Source organism: Carcharodon carcharias, chromosome 5, assembly GCF_017639515.1.
Source record: "Carcharodon carcharias isolate sCarCar2 chromosome 5, sCarCar2.pri, whole genome shotgun sequence".
NCBI lineage: Eukaryota > Metazoa > Chordata > Chondrichthyes > Lamniformes > Lamnidae > Carcharodon > Carcharodon carcharias.
This window is the reverse complement of record NC_054471.1, coordinates 162,939,924-162,960,843: the sequence shown is the minus strand read 5'-3', so window position 1 is coordinate 162,960,843 and position 20,920 is coordinate 162,939,924. Positions and strand designations below refer to the sequence as shown.

The 20,920-nt window shown below is 42.2% G+C and overlaps 1 protein-coding gene across 5 annotated transcripts in view; it reads left to right on the top strand.

The window, feature by feature from the left end:
• The window catches only part of arid4b (AT-rich interaction domain 4B), a 170,623-nt gene that overhangs the window by 126,374 nt on the left and 23,329 nt on the right, over window positions 1-20,920 (top strand). For all 5 annotated transcript variants that reach the window (XM_041188091.1, XM_041188092.1, XM_041188094.1 and 2 more), the window contains 3 exons: window positions 2,619-2,703; window positions 6,994-7,201; window positions 8,801-9,973. In XM_041188091.1, the coding sequence (XP_041044025.1) occupies window positions 2,619-2,703; window positions 6,994-7,201; window positions 8,801-9,973 (1,466 nt within the window). The remainder of the gene's footprint in view (window positions 1-2,618; window positions 2,704-6,993; window positions 7,202-8,800; window positions 9,974-20,920) is intronic.

Below are 20,920 nucleotides of genomic sequence, written 5' to 3'. Positions count from 1 at the left end.
ACGGAGACAAAAAGGCAAAGAGTACATTAGAAAAATTACTTCAATTGAGGTACATTACATACATGTCATCAAACAACAACAACTTCCATTTAACACAGAACCTTTAATATAGTCCTGAGCTACATTAGGAGATATTAAGGCAGGGAACCAAAAGCTTGTTCAAGGAGGCTTAAAGATCATCTTAAAGGTGGAGAGGTTTAGTGGGGAATTTCACAGCTTAGGGCCTAGACATCTGAAGATATGGCCAGAAATAGTGGGGCGGTGAAATCCAGAATGTGCAAGCGGCCAGAATTGGAGGATCGCAAAGATCAGATTTTCTGTGGCTCCACACCCCAGTAAATTGAAGCATAAATGGGAGGAATAGAGGAGTGCCTCGCCCTGCGCATGCTTTAGTTGGCATACTGAAGACTTGCTACATTCGACTTGGATTCTTGGTATTAATGTAGTTATTATCCGGTACATCTATCTTAAGTTAGGTCAGATGTGGCAATGAATGATAGTACCACGACTTCCTAATGGAGCAATCTTCTTGCAACCTTGGAGGCCTAAATTTATTAGGACAGTGCACTGTGGCTGCAATATGGAATGCGCCATGTTACAAAGAAAGGTAAAAAATTGTAAAATGTTCAATAAATACTAGCCTTTCTTACTGAGGTGAGAATTGACTGCTTGAGTTTCAAGCAGCAGCAATCATAGTTACGCTCACTGATGAGCACCAGTTTGTCACCTCAGTGACTTACAGATAGGGCTAGTATAATGCTTTTCCAATTGTAAATAACTGACTTCCCTTCATTAAACAAGCCATTTATAATAAAACCCATGCAGTTTTCTCACTGTGATGTGTTTTTAACAGTCTAAAAACACGTCATTAGATTTAAAACCATATTGTGTACATGCCACTCTCTTGATCCTTAGCAACAACTTGCCTTTACGTAGGGCTTTAACATAGCAAAACATCCCATGGCGCTTCACAGGAATGTTAAACAAAATTTGACACTGATTCACATAAAAAGATATTAGAACAGATGACCAAAAGCTTGGCTACAGAGGTAGGTTTTAAGGAGCATCTTAAAAGAGAAGAGAGAGGTAGGGAAAGAATTCTACTGTCCAAACAGCTGAAGGCACGGCTGCCAGTGGTGGGGCAATGAAAATCAGGGATGCACAAGAGGCCAAAATTGGAGGAGTGCAGAGATCTCAGAGGGCTGTAGGATTGGAGGAGGTTACATAGATAGGGAGGGACAAGACTATGGAAGAACTTGAAAACATGGACAAGAATTTTAAAACCGAGGACTTGCCAGGCTAGGAGTCTATGTAAGTCAGCAAGCACAGACCCTGGTGTGAATTAAGATATGGGCAGCAGAGTTTTGGATGAGCTCAAATTTACAGAGGATGCAAGATGGGAAGTCAGCCTCCAGCAATATTTGGAGACATTTATGTTGAGTTAATATTTAGCTGCACAGAAATAACGTTGGTTGGACAGTGGGGACAAAACTAAGTGTTTGGGCACTGTTAGTTCCTCCCGGACAGACACGGGTTCAGTCTCCACTCAGTTACCAATCTGAAATGTATCACCTGGAGTGTGCAGTAAGGGAAAGGTCAAAGCAGAGTTGTATCTCATGCTGGTACACTGCTTGGGGCCCGGGGGGGGATTAGTTTGGGAGTAGGCTCCATACTGTTCTCTTACAGCAAGGGCAAACATGAAGATACATTTTCTGGGAAAATTTAACTGGGGAGGGAAGTACAATTCTTCTGGTTAAATTTTAAAATTTTCAGAGTTTTTATGAAATGTGACTGATTTCTCCCCACCCCCACCTTTTCCTGAGTTCTTGTAATGGTCAATACAATAGGCTGTGCTCGTATGAAGAGATGGTGGGGAAGGCTTTACTGCAGGTGCTTGAGAATGCATTGAATACATACAGTGCTCGAAGAACAGAGATGAAATGATACTCAGAACACAATTTTGAAACCAATGCAGGTCCACTAAAATGACAAGTGTTATTAAGGGAAATAAAACTCCATAAAACCATTTTGCACCAGGGCTGTATTTCTTACCTCTGACCATTTCACTTGGTAGTGACCTGGCTGTGCTCTTCGTACCACTTAAACTGCTTTACAAAAATAAAAAAAATTCTGTGTCCGTTTTTACCAGCTGATCTTGTACTTTTTAAAGCATTACTCACATTTTTAGTTTCGTCAGGCCACTTATAGGAAACCATGCCTCGAAGAGATTGTGCTTGTTTTTCCTGTGTTGAAGTGTCATTATTCAATATGACTGCCTTGTCATAAATGAGTTTTGCTTTATCAGCAGCCTTTTAATGTCAACTCCAATCTATTGCATATTATGAAGTTCAGCATCTAGCAGTGCTAAATTATGTACAAGTCTTGTGTTCTTTTCCAAAGTGTGCTTTGTTGTTTTTATAAACCTCTGGCTGCCCTGTGAGTTGGATTCACCCATCTTGCATTTCCAACAGCGAGCATGGGGTGAAACTAGGGCTGTAGCATTAACTCTTCAAGCACAGCCCTTTGGAAATGCTGAATGTACTCCTCATGTATGTCTGCAGTCTGTAGTGTGTCCTTTTAACACAAAACATGAGCTTGCTTTTTTTTTTGATTGTCAGGTATGATGAATGGATCAAGGCAGACAAAATAGTGCGACCAGCAGACAAAAATGTCCCAAAAATTAAACACAGAAAGAAAATAAAGGTAAGCAAAGCGACATAGGCACTTTTCCTTTCAAGAATAAGCTCTGTAACTTGAGTAAATAATATATTGTTTAAACTGTGCTGGTGCTTTGCAAGGGGCACTCACTTAATTGCAATAAGTAGATTTTTTGGATACTGAGGGAATTGAGGAATATGGCAAAAGTGTGTGTAAGTGGATCTGAGGTAGAATCAACCATAATCTTATTGAATGGTGGAGCAGTTTCTCAGGGCTGAATGGTCAATTCCTGCTCCTATTTTTTTGCTTTCTTATCAGAGTCCAACTATAATATCATGGGTTCCTGTATCATGACACAAATTATCCTACATCATAACCTTGTTCCTGTGGAATTGTAGCTAGACCAGTGCTCTGTATTTTAAAATAATACAGAAATTACTATGTGAAAACACAGTCTATGTTGACCTTTATTCTCCGCATGAGCAGTGATTTTAATCCCATTTGCCTTTCTGACCCATATTCTTTGATTCCCTTTTCCTTCAACCATCTGACATGATCTCTGCCTCAATCAGTAAACCGGTAGTGCATCCCACAACCTCCAACCCCCACCATCTGTACAAAAGAATAGGTTCTCCTGCTCACTGTCTTAAATCTCTTATCGCTCTGTCTGCTTGTTCTGGAACCCTCAACATCTAGAAACAATCCTCTATCGAGACATCTTATAACCTCCTCTGTTCTAATAAAAACAGCCACCATTTTTCATGACTTAATGTTTAGATTTATTTCACCTGGCAGCACTGTACTGACTTTGTTACTTATGCCCTCTCTACTAGCTCAACATCCCTCCAATCACGTGAAGCACAAATTAAAATGGATAGATAAGTTACTGTTCTTGATTTTCACCTGAAGATCTCCACTGGAGTTGGCAGGTTTCTGGGGCTTGCTGAGGTGGCTGCTCTTGGTGCCTGAACCTTGGCAAGGAGGCAGTTAATCATGGGAACAAGAGCATATACATTCAATCCAGTCTGTTGCTCAGTTAATATGCAACACAGACATTTCCCAGTATGGCTCACTGGACAGATAGAAGTAACTTGGATTTATACAGATCCTTTCAGAACCTCAGGAAGTACTTAACAGTCAAGGAAGTTTGAAATGTGGTAACTGTTGCAATCTGATATCCTATTTGCACATAGCAAGATCTCACAAACAGCAATGTGACAATAACCAGATAATCTGTTTAAGTGATGGGGATAAATGTTAACCTGAGATAATGGGGAGAACTCCCCTGCCGTTCTTCAAAATAGAATCATGGATCTCTTACATTGAACAGTTTAAAAGGCTGATAATGTAGCACTCTCTCAGTACTGTGCTGAAGTGCTAGCCTGGTTGTCCTCAAATCTTGGTAGTGGGAGTTGAACCCTTGACCTTCTGGCTCAGGGATTAAGGAATACTGGCTGACTATTTTCTGGCTCCACCCTCTGGCCTCCCTATTGTCTGGTGTGCCACCAGTAAGGTCAGTCAGCACGAGAGGTGTACCTGCAACCACCTCGTTTGTGTATCTCAAAGCTGTACAGTATATCAACCCACTTGCGCCTAAGGTTTGTTTGTATAATCTGAACTGTGCAGTGGAGACAGAGAATGTAAAAAAGAACATGCAATATCATGTCCTGCACATAACCCAAAGCTTTTCATATTTCCTTCTTTGAAGTTCAGTCTATTATGTAAGTAAATGAGAACACCATTTGGTGCCTAGATGCCATAAACAGCAAAGAAATACATGACCAGTTAGTCTGTTTTTGCTGGTATTGGTTGAGGAAAATGTGTTAGCCATGACACTGCAAGAATTTGCTGTTCCTCTTCAGATAGTGTTGTGGGATCTTCCTCTTCCACTTGGACAGGCATACAGGATCTTAGTTTAATACCTCATCATCCCTCACAAGTACCAAGCCAAGCCATTATTTAGTTCCAGTTATCTTTTCAATCAGAAACTGAAGGAACCCCGGTAAAGTACAAGCCTGCCTAGATTTCAGTAATAGCCTTACATTGGGGCCCAGGTACTAGTTGCATCATTTGTTTGGCAGTTTCAGAGATCTGCACAGAGGGTTGCCAACCCTTCACGTTGTGGAATCTCCAGGAATCAATTTGCTGTGAGCAACTCCAGAAGAAAAATCTTAACAACACTTCAAGAAATTGTGTTGCTTTTTTCATTTTCTTGGAACACTCTGTTTGTTAAATATAAAAATATTGGAGTTATGCACAGAAGCTGCTTGATTGGGTGGGGTGATTGGAGGTAGGAGGTGATGTGATGAAACCTCCAGGAGTACATTCAACCAGAGTTGGCAACCCTGACTGACTGAAACGAAAAAGACACTGCCCCTCTGGTACCAACAGCGTTGGCCTTTAAATTGTTGTTTACAGTAGTGTTCCCTATTCATCTGTAAATAAACTAGAAATTCAGAAGAAACATATTTACCTAGGGAACAGTGAGAATGTGGAACTCTCTACCACAGCAATTGAAGTGAATATATGCATATGTAGTTTAAGGAGAAGCTAGATAAGCATATGGGGGAGAAGGGAATAGAGAGTTATGCTGATTGAGTTCAATAAGAAAGAATGAGAGCAGGCTCGAGGAGCATAAACGTCAGCATGGGGTTGAGTGCCTGTTTCCGTGTTGTATGTAATGTGTGGAAATTGTTATTCTGAGATGTGAATCAAATAAAACACAAGTTAGCATCTGAGTAAATAAATTATTTGCCTTAATTGCTGTTGAATGGCACTCTTGGTGTTGGGACCTGTGTGGGAATGTACTGTACTGCTGGATGTAACAAGTTTACCAAGATGGATGACTGCTTCACCCACGATAAGTGGACCTTTCCCTAGTTGAGTTGGTGAGTGGGTGTGTGGGGAAGAAGCACATTGGCACTGAATGTTGCTGAAATGTTTTTTGTCTCACTTGAGTCCCCTCCAACCTCTAACTGTCGTACATTGGTATTTTGGGGTCAGGACATGGAGAAGAGTTTAAATGTAAACTGAGGCACTAATCTGAGCCTTGGGTTTGCAGTGATTCACCTTTTCTGCTCAAGATATAGACTGGGTTTGTTAATTACATTCACGAAGCTTCAATTATTCCATATCAAACTCTTCACTCAACTTTCCTATTCCATTTTCAACAGAACAAGCCAAACGTGCCTCTTCATGCAAGCCTTAATTATCCAATTAAGTATTTGTCTCTGTTTTCTGCTTCAATGGCATTTCAAACTGTGGTTGATTTATAACCTGATCGAACTGCATAATGCAGACATTTTGCTGTGAATTTTAATTTATGACTAATTGAAAGCCCAATGATGCCACAATTCTGTGTAGGAAGCATTCAGAGGTGTATTTGTTTTTTCATGTGATTTTCACTTGTTGTCCTGATTGTGTATCAAAGATAGTTTGCACACAAAATCACCCACCAGAGCTACTCAGAGAAAAAATTCTCAGACTGGAATCTTATTGTGTTTGGTGCAACACTTCCCAGGGCTTTAGTGTGCTCAGTAGCCTGCTGAATTATGCTGCTACTTTTACATTGGTACACACCTAGCACTGCTTGCATTTTCCAAAAGTATCATTATCAATGATATATCTGTCATGTACTGCAGATTATTGGCTTGTTTTATTGGGCCTGTGAATTTATACACACACTAATTTGGACATGTTTCAAATATCTAAGCCATTGCAAACGAAGAGGAGTGGACCATTCAGTCCTTCAAGCCTGTTTGGCCATTCATGACTGACCTGTACCTGAACCCCATTTACCCACCTTTGCTTCATGTCCTTTGATCTGCTTTGTTAACAAAAATCTATCAATCTCAACATCCAAAGCCTTTTTTGGGAGAGGCTTCCAAATTTTCAGGATCCTTTGTGTGATGAAGTATTCCATGACGTCGCTCCTGAATGGCCTAGATTTAATTTGAAGGTTATGCCCCCTGTTCTCGATGCCTCCACCAGAGGAAATAGTTTCTCTGTATCTGCCATATCAGATCATTTAATAGTCTTAAATATCTGAATTAGATCATCCTTTAACCTCCAGTATTCCAGGGAATACAAGCCTAGTCTATTTATCCTGACCTTATAATTTAATCCTTTTAGTTCCGGTATCATTTTGGTGAATTTATGTTGCACCTCCACCAAGGCCACTGTAACCTTACTGAGGCGTGGTACCCAGAACTGAATGTAGTACTCTAGATGTAATCCAAGAAGTTTTGCATAAAAGCAGCCACGATTAAAAGTTAACCTATAAAATAAAATGGTGTTTGACAAAAGAAAGATTTGCAATATCCATCTGCATTTCAGAGCAAAGCAGATAAAGAAAAAGAAAGGCGTGATAAAAAAGATAAGGAAGATAAATCTCCCAGCAAGTCTGTGCGACTCCGTCGGTTCTCAAAGTCCCCAGCTCACACCGTAACTTCAGACATTTCTCCAAAAGTAATTGGAGTTGGAACAAGGAGCTGTGAACAAGACAATTCTACAGAAGGCGGTTCCATCCTTAATGGAGTGCAAGGTATTAACTTCCTTTCAAATAGGGCTGCATGAAAGTAATGAACTGATTCACAGTGTATATTTTGAACAGTTATTTGCTAGATGAAAGTTACATTATTTTCACCAAATGCAGACACCACCAGATATAATTTGCACAGAATATTAAGCTATAGATGCTTCTGTCAGCATCATGGGAAAAGCATTGCTGAATAAAAGCACCCTCATGAATTTTACAGCTAATGTTATTAATAAACCATCCTGGACTGATTCCAAGGCTGCAGTCCTACTCTGGTGAATTGTGGACTTGTCAAGCTTGTGATTCATGCCACCTCAGTTTGTTTTTTTTCACATTTGTTCATGGGATGTGAGTGTCATTAGAAAGGCCAGCATTTATTGCCCATCCACAATTGACCTTGAAGACGTTGGTGCACCACTTTCTTGAACCACTGCAGTCCATATGGTGTAGGTACAACCAAAGTGCTGTTAGGCTAGTTCTAGGATTTTGACCCAGTGATGATGAAAGAACAGCTACCTGCAACAATTTGTGCACATATAACCCCAGGTCTTCTATCCCTGTAACTCCTTCAAATCATACCCTATTTTATATTGCCAATTCTTGTTCTTCCTACCAAATGTATTGCTTCCTATTTCTATGCATTAAATTTCATCTGCCACATGTTTGCCCGTTCTACCAGCCTGACTATATCGCTATCCTCCTCACTGTTCACTATACTTAAACGTTTTGTGTCATCTGCACGTTTTGAAATTGTGCCCTGTACATCCCTGTATAATTTGCATTTATATCAAACCTTTCACAATCTTAGGATCTCCCAAAGTTAATTACAATCATTGAAGTATTTTTGAAGGGTAGGCACTGCTGTAATGTAGGAAACATGGCAGTCAGTTTGTGCACAAGATCCCACAAGCAACAGAGTTGAATGATCAGATATTCTGTTTTTTCTGTGAGGTTGATTTGAGCAATAAATACTGGCCAGATCACTGGGGAGAACACCCTAACTCTTCTTTGAAATAATGCCATGGGACCTTTTACCTCCACCTGAGAGGACAGATGGAGCCTTGATTTAATGTCTCATCCGACGTGTGGCACCACAGACAGTGTAGTGGCTCCCTCAGTACTGCACTGGGAGTGTTGTAGGTTACGGCCTCAAGTCTCCGGGGTAGTATTTGAAACCACAACCTATTGTTTCAGAGCAAGTGTGCTACCCACTGAATCGCAGCTGATTGCATGCGAAACTTACCCAGAGGGGAGGTGTCGCAGCTGAAGACGAGGTGAAAACAGGGTCATCTGACTGAAAGGGCAAGATGTCAAAGGGCAGACAATCTGCCCTCAATACCACAAGTAGCAACAGCAGCCACAACTCAGTTGAGGATGGTGTCAATTTATTTTCTGGTGTTTCCTTTCGGTTGCGGAAGGGGTTGTGATTTACTTCTTTTGCCCATGTTTATCCAGCTTTCGGATCAGAGGCTTAATGGAAATTAACACTCGATAAAAGGATATCTGTGATCAGATCGTAGGCCTGTCAGGCTAATGCTTATTGGAATGGTGCTGCGCCACTTGTTTTTATAAGTGATGTTTATTTTATTTGTCTGTGTTTTATAGGCTCTGGAAGTTCTGAGGAGAGTGATGATGATGATGATGATGGCACCCAACATGAAGCCACCTGGAGAAAAGGCCCACAGGAGGACATAGCAACACAGGAGAGGAAGGAGCCAGCCTTTCTGGAGCAGAGGAACCTTGCCACTGCTGGAATGCCTCCGACTGGCGCCAAGTTGGGAAGCATCTCTGGCTCCCTGGATTGGGTACGAAGAGGAAAACGTTCCGATGATGAGGAAGAGGAAACCATGAGATCAAAACCCACCAGCCAGAAAGAACCAACAGAGAGGCGGACAAAATCGCACATGAAGCGTTCCCGGAGGAAAAAGGTTGGCACTGAAGACTGGGTGCAAAAGGGGTCACCTAACCGTAAGGGCGAGAGGTCGAAGGGCAAAGAATCTCCCCTCAATATCACTAGCAGCAGCAGCAGCAGCTCAGATGAGGATGGTGAAAGAATTGAAGTGAAAAACTCCCCCTCCAGAAAACATAATGGTCTGCAGGAAAAGAGGAAACCTCTGCACACGACTGCTTTGTTTTCCAGTTTCTCAGAAATGCCTGAGAAAAGGATCAAGCTTTTAAATAATTCTGAATTAAGGGTTCAGAATGCAAAAGTGAAGGACCGGAAGGACGTTTGGTCAAGCATCCAGATCCAGTGGCCAAAGAAAGTTCTGAAGGAGCTCTTCTCCGATTCTGATACTGAGACCACATCATCCCCACCTGTGGCGCCAGAAGAGGCAAAGCCTGAGGCACCAGCTGAGACTGCCAAAGAGGAGGAGAGATTGCCCCCCATGGAAGTGGAAACTGCACCATCACTTATCTCTCCTGTCAGGCCCAGCGAGGAGAAACCAACTGAAAAGCTGGACAAGAAGGGAGAGATGCCCAGCAGTGGCAGCAACTCTGTGCTCAACACTCCACCCACCACCCCTGAGTCTCCTGTCTCGGTGACAGTGACAGAGGCCACCAGGCCGCAGCCAAGCGCAGTGCTCCCTCAAACCTTGGCTCCTACTCAGGAGGAAGTGCAAAGTGTTAAGAGTGAGACTGACAGCACCAATGAGGTGGATAGTGTGACTGGGGAGCTGCAAGAGGGGCAGTCAGAGGGCAATGTCTCCCCAACAGGGTTTGACGCCAGCATTAGCTCCAGCAGCAGCAATCAACCCGAACCGGAACATAAGGAGAAAGGTAAGGAATCACGCAGAAACAAAGTCGTTCATTCACAACAAAACTCAGATCATTACAAAAAAATTGTGTGACTCTTGCTTCTTCATAGGTCTATTGTTATTTCCTCTAATGTCACTCCAGATTTGGGCTGCTTTACAATGTAATTGGTGCCAATGAGACTGCTAGCATCAACACTGCAATTGTGGTGTAAATGCAGCTTTAAACCATGGGATGTAGTGAATTGACTTCACAGGAACAACATGAGAGAGAATGTTGACATGAATTTTTATATCAGGGCTATTTTCAAAAAAGGTGGTGCCAAGAAGTTATAAAGGCTGTTTTCGTGTGAAAGATCTAGCAATCTGTTTATTAATTCGAGCTGCTTTGGATTGTATTACTTTGATCTGTTTTAATGATCTATGCACTGAACTACTTTACTGCAGAAGGGCTTTTCGAAAGCAATACTTCATTCCGAAAAGCCAGCGTCGAATTTAAATTTATGTCAACTTTTTTTTCCACTTTTGGACATTCCAGATATTTTGCTGGACTGTAGTGTTTTTTTAATTTGAAATGTACTCATTGCTGGCAAGGCCATTATTTATTGCCCATTCCTAATTGCCCTTGAGAAACTGCTGCAGTCCATGTAGTGTAGGTACACCCCCAGTGCTGTTAGGAAGGGAGTCCCAGGATTTTGACCCAGCAACAGTGAAGGAACGACGAATACAGTTCTAACTCAGGAGGGTGTGTGGCTTGGAGGGGAACATGCAGGTGGTGGTGTTCCCACGTGCCTGCTGCCCTTGTTTTTCTAGGTGGTGGAAATGTAGGTTTGGGAGGTACTACTGAAGAAGCTTTGAGTTGTTGCATTGTTTCCTAACATAGCTTTGGAGATTGAGCACATTTGAGTTACAGGGTTGAACTGTTATAATTTGGTGCAGTTGGTGACTGAGCAGCTTGTGGATGTAATGATGTTTGGGATGTGGGTGCCTGTCTCACCGTGCTGTCAAGGCCAATCCTTCTTGAAGGATGAGTACCACAGAATGATAAAGCACAAAAGAGGCCATTCAACCTTTGCTGAACATGGCCAAGCTGGGGGTGGTACACACTGCTGTGTTTCCCCAACTTGAAATATAGCTGACATATGCTCACATGGTTCTAGTGACAGGAGTCTAGTTACATTGAGGGATAAGCTGGTCGTTTCATTGATAGTAACACTAACTGCACACACTGGAACAAGGATTAGTGTTGATATATAAAAATTAAAACAAAGTGTAAATATAAATGTAGTTTTCATGATATGGGAATGACTAATGAAAATATTTCCTTTTCTTTACATGGAAAGGCACGTCTGTGACTTTGTTAGTGTTGCAGGCTAGGAGGTCAAATACGCAAAATTTAACTTTCCATAAGGGACGTATTTGAAATAGTTCTCATTAGAATGTAAAACTTGCATTTACATAACATCCTTGCAGAAGTAATAAGATGCTAACAGTACCCCATAACCAATGAGATCCCTATTGAAATATAGTCACTGTCATGTTAGCAATTACAGCACATCAGTGGCTGCACAGATGTCAAACATTAATCTACATTTAGTGGGGCTGGTCAGGGGAGGGATGTTGGCCTAGGACACCAGGAGAAGATTCAGCTCTTCACACCCCAGACTTTCTTTATATCCAGTGGCTAAAGAAAGAACGTATTGAACTGTCGGACGGAGAGAAGAAAATGTCCTGTAGGTGCAGCAGAACGTTACTGGCAGTAATACTACACCAGATGTTGTGGTACCATACCGTACAACGGAGCTAGAATTAACAGGCTCTCATTTGTTGTAGAATCTGGAATCCTAACTGGTTACTTTTAAAGTTCACTGGAGTCGACCATGACTTTGGGACATTTTTTATTTCCATTGCTTCATTGGGGAAAGATGTAAAACGGCTGTCAACTCACTGTTGCCCATTGCACGCTACCGCTCAAAGTCCAGCTTGACCCCCAGTGAGAGAGCATGGGGTTAGGAACCCTGATCACCATGAATCAAACCAGATGCCTGAGCTTATGCATGAAGCTTCCGGATTCAATTCACAGACCTTACAGAGTTTGTTGCTCTCAGCCTGAGTGGCAGTAGAGGCACAAAAGTCGGTGTCTTTCCTCCCTCATCCCAACAACCCTACCTCCAGGGTTAGGGAGAGGGAAAATTGGCCGGTATTCTTGCTGTCATGCTGCCCCTGTTGGAAATTGTCTGTGGCATACAATAAGATTGACTTTGGCTTAGATGCATTCCTGTTATCCTTCCAGGGAAGAAGCAATAACTTGCATTTCTGCAACAACTTTCTTGATCTCAGGATGTCCCAAATTGCTTTAAAGTCAATGAATTACTTTCATAGTGTGGACCTACATTACAACAGCCAATTTGCTGGTCTTGAACTACCAATCTTTCAGCTAACAGCCGAAAGCGCTGACCAATTGCGCCACAGAGACGGACGCAACAGCCAATTTGGATGCAGGAGGCTCCCGCAGAAGGCATTGAAATAAATGACTAGATAATCTAGTTTAGCAATTTGTTGAGTGATAAATAATGGCTGGGACAATGGGGAGAGCCTCTTTCTGCAGGGGAGTGCAGTGGGATCTTTAACATCCACCTCAGAGGGTAGAAGTAGCCTCTGGCTTGACATCTGATCAGAAAGACAGCACCTCCAACAATGCAGCACTGAGAGTCCTGCAGTACTGCACTACCACTTTCATCCTGGATTTGTGTGTTCAAGTCTCTAAATGGGCTTTAACCCACAAGCTTTTGGCTTAGGCGAAGGTAGTTAAGTCAAATCAAAGACAGTAATTTGAGAGGGTTATTGAGGGGCATGGCACACCAGTGGGGAGGGGAGGGGAGAAGTTTAACCTGTGTTGGAGGGGATTCTATTTGATAGTGGATGAAGGTCAGAATATCTGGACCTATAGTAACAATGGTATTACTGAACTGAAGAACTTACCCATTTTTTCATATGGTGCCCAACTCTGTTAAATACTGTCAGAGGTATAATGAACCTAGCAGGTAGCACTGCTTTAGCACTAGTCTCCAACCTGACTTTGTAATCGCTGGTGTCTCAAACGGCTGGTCCTTGTGAGTTACAGCCAGCATCTTCACCCTCTATTTAGTTTACCATGTATGTGAATAACAAATTAATTGAGGTGTTTAAGATGATTAAAAGATTTGATAGGCTAGATAGAGACAAATTATTTCCTCTGGTGGGAGGATCCAGAACATGGGATGCAAGCTTAAAATTAGAGCCAGACTGTTCAGAGTAATGAGAGAAAGTACCTCTCCACACAATCTGGAACTGTCTCCCCGGAAAGCTGTTCCAGGTTCGGAGTCAATTGAAAATTTCAAAACTGGGATTGATATATTCTTATTAGGTAAGGATATTAAAGGTTACAAAACCTAGGTGGGTAGATGGATTTGAGTGACATGATCTAATTGAATGGTAGACAGGTTTGAGGGGTTGAATGGCCTCATTCTTTTCTAGTGAAGCTTGTAAAAGGTCATGTTGTTTTGCTGTATCATTTTATCATTCTTGGCAGTTATGTAGACGTCTAATCGTGTAGCCACCTTTGCCTCAATTTTTATTCAGTAACACTGCTGTGAAGCGCCTTTTAAATGCAGGTCCTTATTGTTCTGAAACAAAAATAAAAATAGCTGGAAAAACTCAACGGGTCTGACAGTATCTGTTGTTCTGATGCAGAGTCATACGGACTCAAAACGTTAACTGTGTTCCTCTCCGCAGATGCTGTCAGACCTGCTGAGTTTTTCCAGCTATTTTTATTTTTGTTTCAGATTCCTAGCATCCGCAGTATTTTGCTTTTTCTTATTGTTCTGTTAGTTCTAGACAACATTAATGCTTGGGCTGATATATAGCAAGTAACATTTACACCACACAAATGTCAGGCATTACCATTTCCAACAACAGAAAATTGATCTCCACTTGACATTCAGTGGCATTACCACCGCTGAATACCACACGATTGACCAGAAACTGAACTGGGCCAGCCATATAAATGCTGTGACTACAAGAACAGATCAGAATTTAGAAATCTTGTAGTGAGTAACTCACTGCCTGACTCCTCAAAGTATGTCCACCATCCAAAAGGTACCAATCAGGACTCTGAGGAAGAGTCATATGGACTCGAAACGTCAGCTCTGTCTTTCTCTTCACAGATGCTGTCAGACCTGCTGAGTTTTTCCAGCATTTTTTGGGGGGTTTTTTGTGTGATGGAACACTCTCCGCTTGTCTGGATGAGTGCAGTTCCAGTAACACTCAAGAAGCTTGACACCTTCCAGGACAAAGCAGAATGCTTGATTGGCACCCCATCTACCACCTTTAAATATTCACTCCCACCACCACTGATGCATAGTGGCATACTATCTAAAAAGATGCACTGCAACAACTCACCAAGCTGCCATTAACAACGCATTCAAAACCCATGACCTCTGTCTCCTAGAAGGACAAGGACAGCAGGTAAAACCACCACCTGCAAGTTCCTGTCCAAGTCACACACCATCCTGACCTGGAACTATATTGCTGTTCCTTCAGTGTTGCTGGGTAAAAATCTTGGAACTAACCTAACAGCATTGTTGGTGTACTTACACCACCTTCTCAAGGGCAAGTAGGGAAGGGTAAGAAATGCTGGCCTTTCCAGCGACTCTCACATCCCATGAAAGCATAAAAAAGAAAGTTCAGTGATGTTTAGGGGACTGATGGCTTCTCCTCTTGCTCCTGCACGGTTACTTCAGGTGTCCCCCATGGACCAAATTTTGGCCTCCTTCTTTTTCGCATCTACCTTGACCTAGTCCTGAACTCTCATCCTTCTCTAGTTTCTCTCCTATCTCCCCTCATGCCTTCTCTGAGTTTATGTTCTCCATGAGGCCTACCTCCTATTCCCTCAATCCTATTCCCACTAAACTGTTGATCACTCAATTTCCACTATTGGCACCCATGTTAGCTGATAATGTCTCTTTTAAATCTCTCATCACCTCTCCTCAAAAAAACAACACTTGATATCTCCTTCCTTGCAAACAACTGCCCCATCTCCAAAGTCCTTGAATGCATTGTCGCCTCCTAAGTCCGTTCCCACCTTTCCTGGAACTCTGTGTTTGAATTTCTCCAATCAGGTTTCTGCCCCTGTCACAGTTCCGAAGCAGCTCTTAATTCAAATCACATCTGTTAGGATTTTTTTTGTATTCATTCGTGCTCAGCAATTGTTGTCCATTCCTAATTGCCCTAGCTGTGCTGTGGAGTCACATGTCGGCCAGACCAGGCAAGGACAGCAGACTTCCTTCCCTAAAGGACGTCAGTGAACCAGATGGGTTTTTGTAACAATGGTTTCATGGTGGTCATCAGATTTTTAATTCCAGATTTGTATTGAATACAAACTTCACCACCTGCCGTGGTGGGATTCAAACCTGGGTCTATGGAATATGAGTCCAGTGACCACAATGCCACCACCTCCCTGTAGTAGAGACCAGTAATGTGTTTATTTTTTTAGAATCTGAGTACCCAGGTAGTTACTAAAAGAATAAAGCCACAATGCTCCCCGTTTAAACAAAAGAATTGTACTACACAAAAATCAAAGAACATGATCTATAATAATTATACTCTGTCTTAAATAATCAGTTTCATTAAAGATAAAAACACAATAAACTATAATTTTTATTAAACTAATTAAATTTTTACTATTTTTTTTCTTTCATGGAATATGGGCATCACTGGTAAGCCCAGCATTTATTGCCCATCCTTAATTGCCCTTGAACTAGTTATTAGACCATTTCAAAGGGCAATTAGGGGTCACCCACAATACTGTGGGCCTGGAGTCACCTGTAGATCAGGCCAGGTAAGGATGGCAACAAAATCAAAAATAGCTGGAACAACTAAGCAGGCCTGACAGCATCTGTGGAGAGGAAGACAGAGTTAACGTTTCGAGTCCATATGACTCTTCATCAGAACTAAAGAGAAATAGAAATGTGGTGAAATATAAGCTGTTTAAGGGGGGAGGGACAGGTGGAGCTGGATAGAGGGCCAGTGATAGGTGGAGGCAAAAGAGAGATTGTCAAAGATGTCATGAACACAAGGTCAAAGGGGTATTGACGATGGTGATATTAGCTATGGAATGTGCTAATGGTGACATTAAGGGTAGAAAGCAGGATGAGCAAGTGACGATGGCCCTAGTGGGGGTGGGGGGAAGGGATCAAAATAGGCTAAAAGGTGGAGATAAAACAATGGATGGAAATAAATTTTTAAAATAATAATAGAAATAGGTGGGAAAAGAAAAATATACATATAAAAATAATAGTATAATATAAAATGTATATAATAATTATTAGAAAAAAGGGGATCAAAAAGGGGGTGAGGATGGAGGAGAGAGTTCATGATCTGAAGTTGTTGAACTCAGTGTTAAGTCCGGAAGGCTGTAAAGTGCCTAATCAGAAGATGAGGTGCTGTTCCTCCAGTTTGCGTTGAGCTTCACTGGAACATTGCAGCAGACCAAGGATGGACATGTGGGCATGAGAGCAGGGTGGAGTGTTGAAATGGCAAGCCACAGGAAGGTCTGGGTCATGCTTGTGGATGGACCGAAGGTGTTCTGTAAAGTGGTCATCCAGTATGCGTATGGTCTCTCCAATGTAGAGGAGACCGCATTGGGAGCAGCGAATGCAGTAGACTAAATTGAGGGAAGTGCAACTGAAGTGCTGCTTCACTTGAAAGAAGTGTTTGGGTCATTGAACAATGAGGAGCGGGAAGATAAAGGGGCAGGTGTTGCACCTTCTGCGGTTCATGGGAAGGTGCCGAGGGAAGGGGTTGAGGTGTAGCGGTTGATGGAGGAGTGGACCAGGGTGTCCCGGAGGGAATGGTCCCTACGGAATGCCAATGTGGGGGGTGAATGGAAGATGTATTTGGTGATGGCATCATGCTGGAGTTGGCGGAAATGGCAGAGGATGATCCTTTGAATGCAGAGGCTGGTGGGGTGATAAGTGAGGACAAGGGGGACCCTGTCATGGTTCTGGGAGGGAGAGGAAAGTGTGAGGGCGGATGGGCCAGACACGGTTGAGGGTCCTGTCAACCACCGTGGGTGGAAAACCTCAGTTAAGGAAGAAGGAAGACATGTCAGAAGAAGTGTTTTGGAAAGTGACATCATCGGAACAGATGCGACGGAGGTGAAGGAACTGAGAGAATGGGATGGAGTCCTTGCAGGAAGCAGGGTGTGAGGAGTTGTTGTCGAGGTAGCTGTGAGAGTTGGTGGGCTTGTAATGAATATTGGTTTTCCACCCACGATGTTTGATCCTTTTTTGTATTATTCATTTCCCAGATAACTTGATCCCATGATCATTTGCTGGAGCCCAGCTGTTTTTTTTGTATCAGATATTGGATCCTAGTTCTTAAAGGGACCACCGCCCCACATAAGATCTAAGGTTTTTTTCACCCAAAAGCAAATGGCCATTGCACATTCTATGTGACTGTGACAATGGTAAACTTTCCCTCTTCATCCACCTTGACCTATCTACAGCTTTTTACAAGGTTGACCACACCATCCTGCCCCAGCACCTCTCCACTGTTGTCCAGCTGAGTTGGACTGCTCTCAAATGATTCCATTCTTATCTACCTAGTTGAGCAGAAAATTCCCTTGAATTAAATATTGTGGAGGACTGAAGCCATTGTTTTCAGTCCTCAATCCAAACTCCATTCCATAACTACACAATCCACCCTCCTATAAGACCGGAAGACATAGGAGCAGAAGTTGGGGCCCATTGAGTTTACTTAGCCATTCAATGAGATCATGGCTGATTTGATGAACCTCAATTCCACTTTCCTGCCTTTTTCCCATAACCCTTGATTCCCTTACTGATTAAAAATCTATCTATCTCAGCCTTGAATATACTTAACAACCCAGCCTATATATCACTCTGTGGTAAAGAATTCCACAGATTCACTACCCTCCTCATCTCTGTGTTAAATGGGCAACTCCTTACTCTGAGATTATGCCCTCTGGTCCTAAACTCTCCCACAAGGGGAAACCAACTCTCAGCATCTAACCTGTCAAGCCCCCGAAGAATCTTATATGTTTCAATAAAGTTGCCACTCATTCTTCTAAACGGCAATGACTACCGGCCCGATCTACTCAACCTCTCCTCATAAGAAAATCCCTGTATATCCAGGATCAATGTAGTGAACCTTCCCTGGACAGCCTCCAATGCCAGGATATCTTTTCTTAGATAAGGGGACCAAAACTGTTCACAGTATTCTAGGTGTGTTCTAACTCGTGCCTTGTATAGTTTCAGCAAGACTTCCCTATTTTTATACTTTATTCCCTTTGAAATTAAGGCCAACATTCCATTTGTCTTCCCTATTACCTGCTGAACTTGTATGCTAGCTTTTTGGGATTCATGCACGAGAACCCCCAAATCACTCTGTGCTGCAGCTTTCTATAGTCTTTCTCCATTTAAATAATATTCCACTCCTCTATTCTTCCTGCCAAAGTACATAACCACACACGTTCCCACATTATATTCCATCTGCCAAGTTTTTGCCCACTCACTTAACCTGTCTATTCCCTCTGTAGACACATAATGTCATCCCCACCACTTGCCTTCCCACCGATTTTTGTGTCATCCACAAACTTGACGATAGTACATTCACTTTCTTCATCTAAGTCATTAATATATATTGTAAAGAATTGTGGCCCCAGCACTGTGGTACTCTACTAGTTACAGGTTGCCATTGTGAAAATATCCCCCTTATCCCAATTCTCTGTCCTCTATTAGTTAGCCAATCCTCTCTCCATGCTAATATACCACCCCAGCACCATGGGCTCTTATTAAGTAGCCTTATGTGCGGTACCTTATCAAACTCCAAATATGTTACATCTTCTGGTTCCCCTTTAATCTATCCTGCTAGTTATCTTCTCAAAGAATTCTACTAAGTTTCAGCGATGATTTCCCTTCATGACTCTGCTTGATTATATTATGCATTCCTAAATGCTCTGTTATTACATCCTTCATAACAGACTCTGACATTTTCCCAATGACGGATGTTAAACTAACTGGCCTACAGTTATTTTTTTTTTGTCTCCCTCCCTTTCTGAATAATGGTGTTACATTGGCAGTTTTTCACTCCTTTGGGACTTTTCCAGAATCTAAGGATTCTTGGAAGATTACTACCAGTGCATCCACTATCTCTGCAGCTACTTCCCTTTAATATCCTAGGATGCAACCCATCAGGTCCAGGGGACATATCGGCTTTTAGCCCCATTAGTTTTCCTAGTATTTTTTCTGTAGCGATAGTTATTGTATTTATTTCCCCACCAACTCTGCCCTCATTCCTTTGAAATTACCCTCATTTAAGTTTAGCACAGTTGTTTTCAACCCAAGTTTCTCACACTGAAACTGAATGCTAAATTCCACCATGTTATGGTCACTGTTTCCTAGAGGATCTTTTACTCTGAGATCATTTATTAACCTGCCTCATTGCACAATACCAGATCCAAAATAGCCTGATCCCTGATTGGATCCACAATATTTTGTTCTAGGAAACTGCCCCAAATACACTCTGAATTCTTGCTTGTGGCTACTTCTGCCAATTTGATTTTCCCAATCTACATGAAAATTAAAGTCACCCATGATTTAATATACTGACTTTTTTACATGGCCTCATTATCTCCTGATTTATTAACTATCCTACAGCATAGCTACTGTTAAGGGGCCTATATACTACTCCCACTATTGTCTTCATCCTCTTGTTATTTCTTACCTCCACCCATATAGATTCTACACCTTCTAATCCAAGATAATTTCTTGCTATCGTACTTATTCCATCTCGTATTAACAAGGCTACCCCAACCATCCTTTCCTTCCTGCCTGTCCTTTTGAAAAGTCACATACCCCGAATCCCATTGAATCAGTAATCAAGCTCCTATTACGTTATAGTCATTTGCCAATTGTGTCAATAATCATGATCCAGTAAGAATGTAATCGCATCCTGATTATTAATGTTAACCAGATTCCAAGCACATTAATAATCAGTTAATAATCACGACCACCACCACCCCCCCCACTCAACAAACCCTCGCATCCCTCAAAAAATTTTACTTTGGAATCACATGAAGCTGAGTCATTAAAATGGGGTCACACCAGGTAAATGTTTGGGAAGCACTGATTTAATCCAACCCTTTTCTGGACTTTAAATACACTTATCTCATTGGTAATCTCATCATTCAATGTCACATCTCCTCCTGGCAGCAGTCTGAGATTAAGCCAGTCTGTTCACAAACTTGATGTCACACTTGATCCAGAGATGAGTTTTCAGCCTTGTATTTCTGTCTATTTACACTTGTGTAACAATGCGCCTGTCTTAGGTCATCTGCTGCTGAAAGCCTCATCCATCTCTTTATTACCTCAAGACTTGACTACTCCAATGCACTCCTAGCTGGTTTCCCACATTCTACCCTCCATAAACTTAAGGTCATCCTTACTTGTAGGAAGTCCCATTCACCTGTACTCACCAACCTACATTGATTCCCAGTCGAGCATTGTCTGGATTTTAAAATTCTCATCCTTGTTTTCAAATCCCTTGGTAGCCTCACCATCCTTATCTCTGATCTCCACCAGTCCCACAATCCTTCAAGGTGAGTGATCCTCTAATTCAGGCCTCTTGAGCATCCTGAATTTTAATTGCTCCACCAATGGTGGCCACACCTTCAGTTGCCTAGGCCCTACATTCTGGAGTACCCTCCCTACATCTCTCCTCCTTGCTTAAGGTGATTAGCCATAAGCGACCACGAGAGACAAGTGGTTATGTAACTTGAGGGGCACCACTCAGCATCAAACATGGGGCAAGGCAAGGAGGCAGCCCTCCGTGAACTACCACAGCCAGTATGGGGATTGAGCCCACGCCATTGGCAGCACTCTGTACCATGCCATCTAGTCAACAGAGCTAA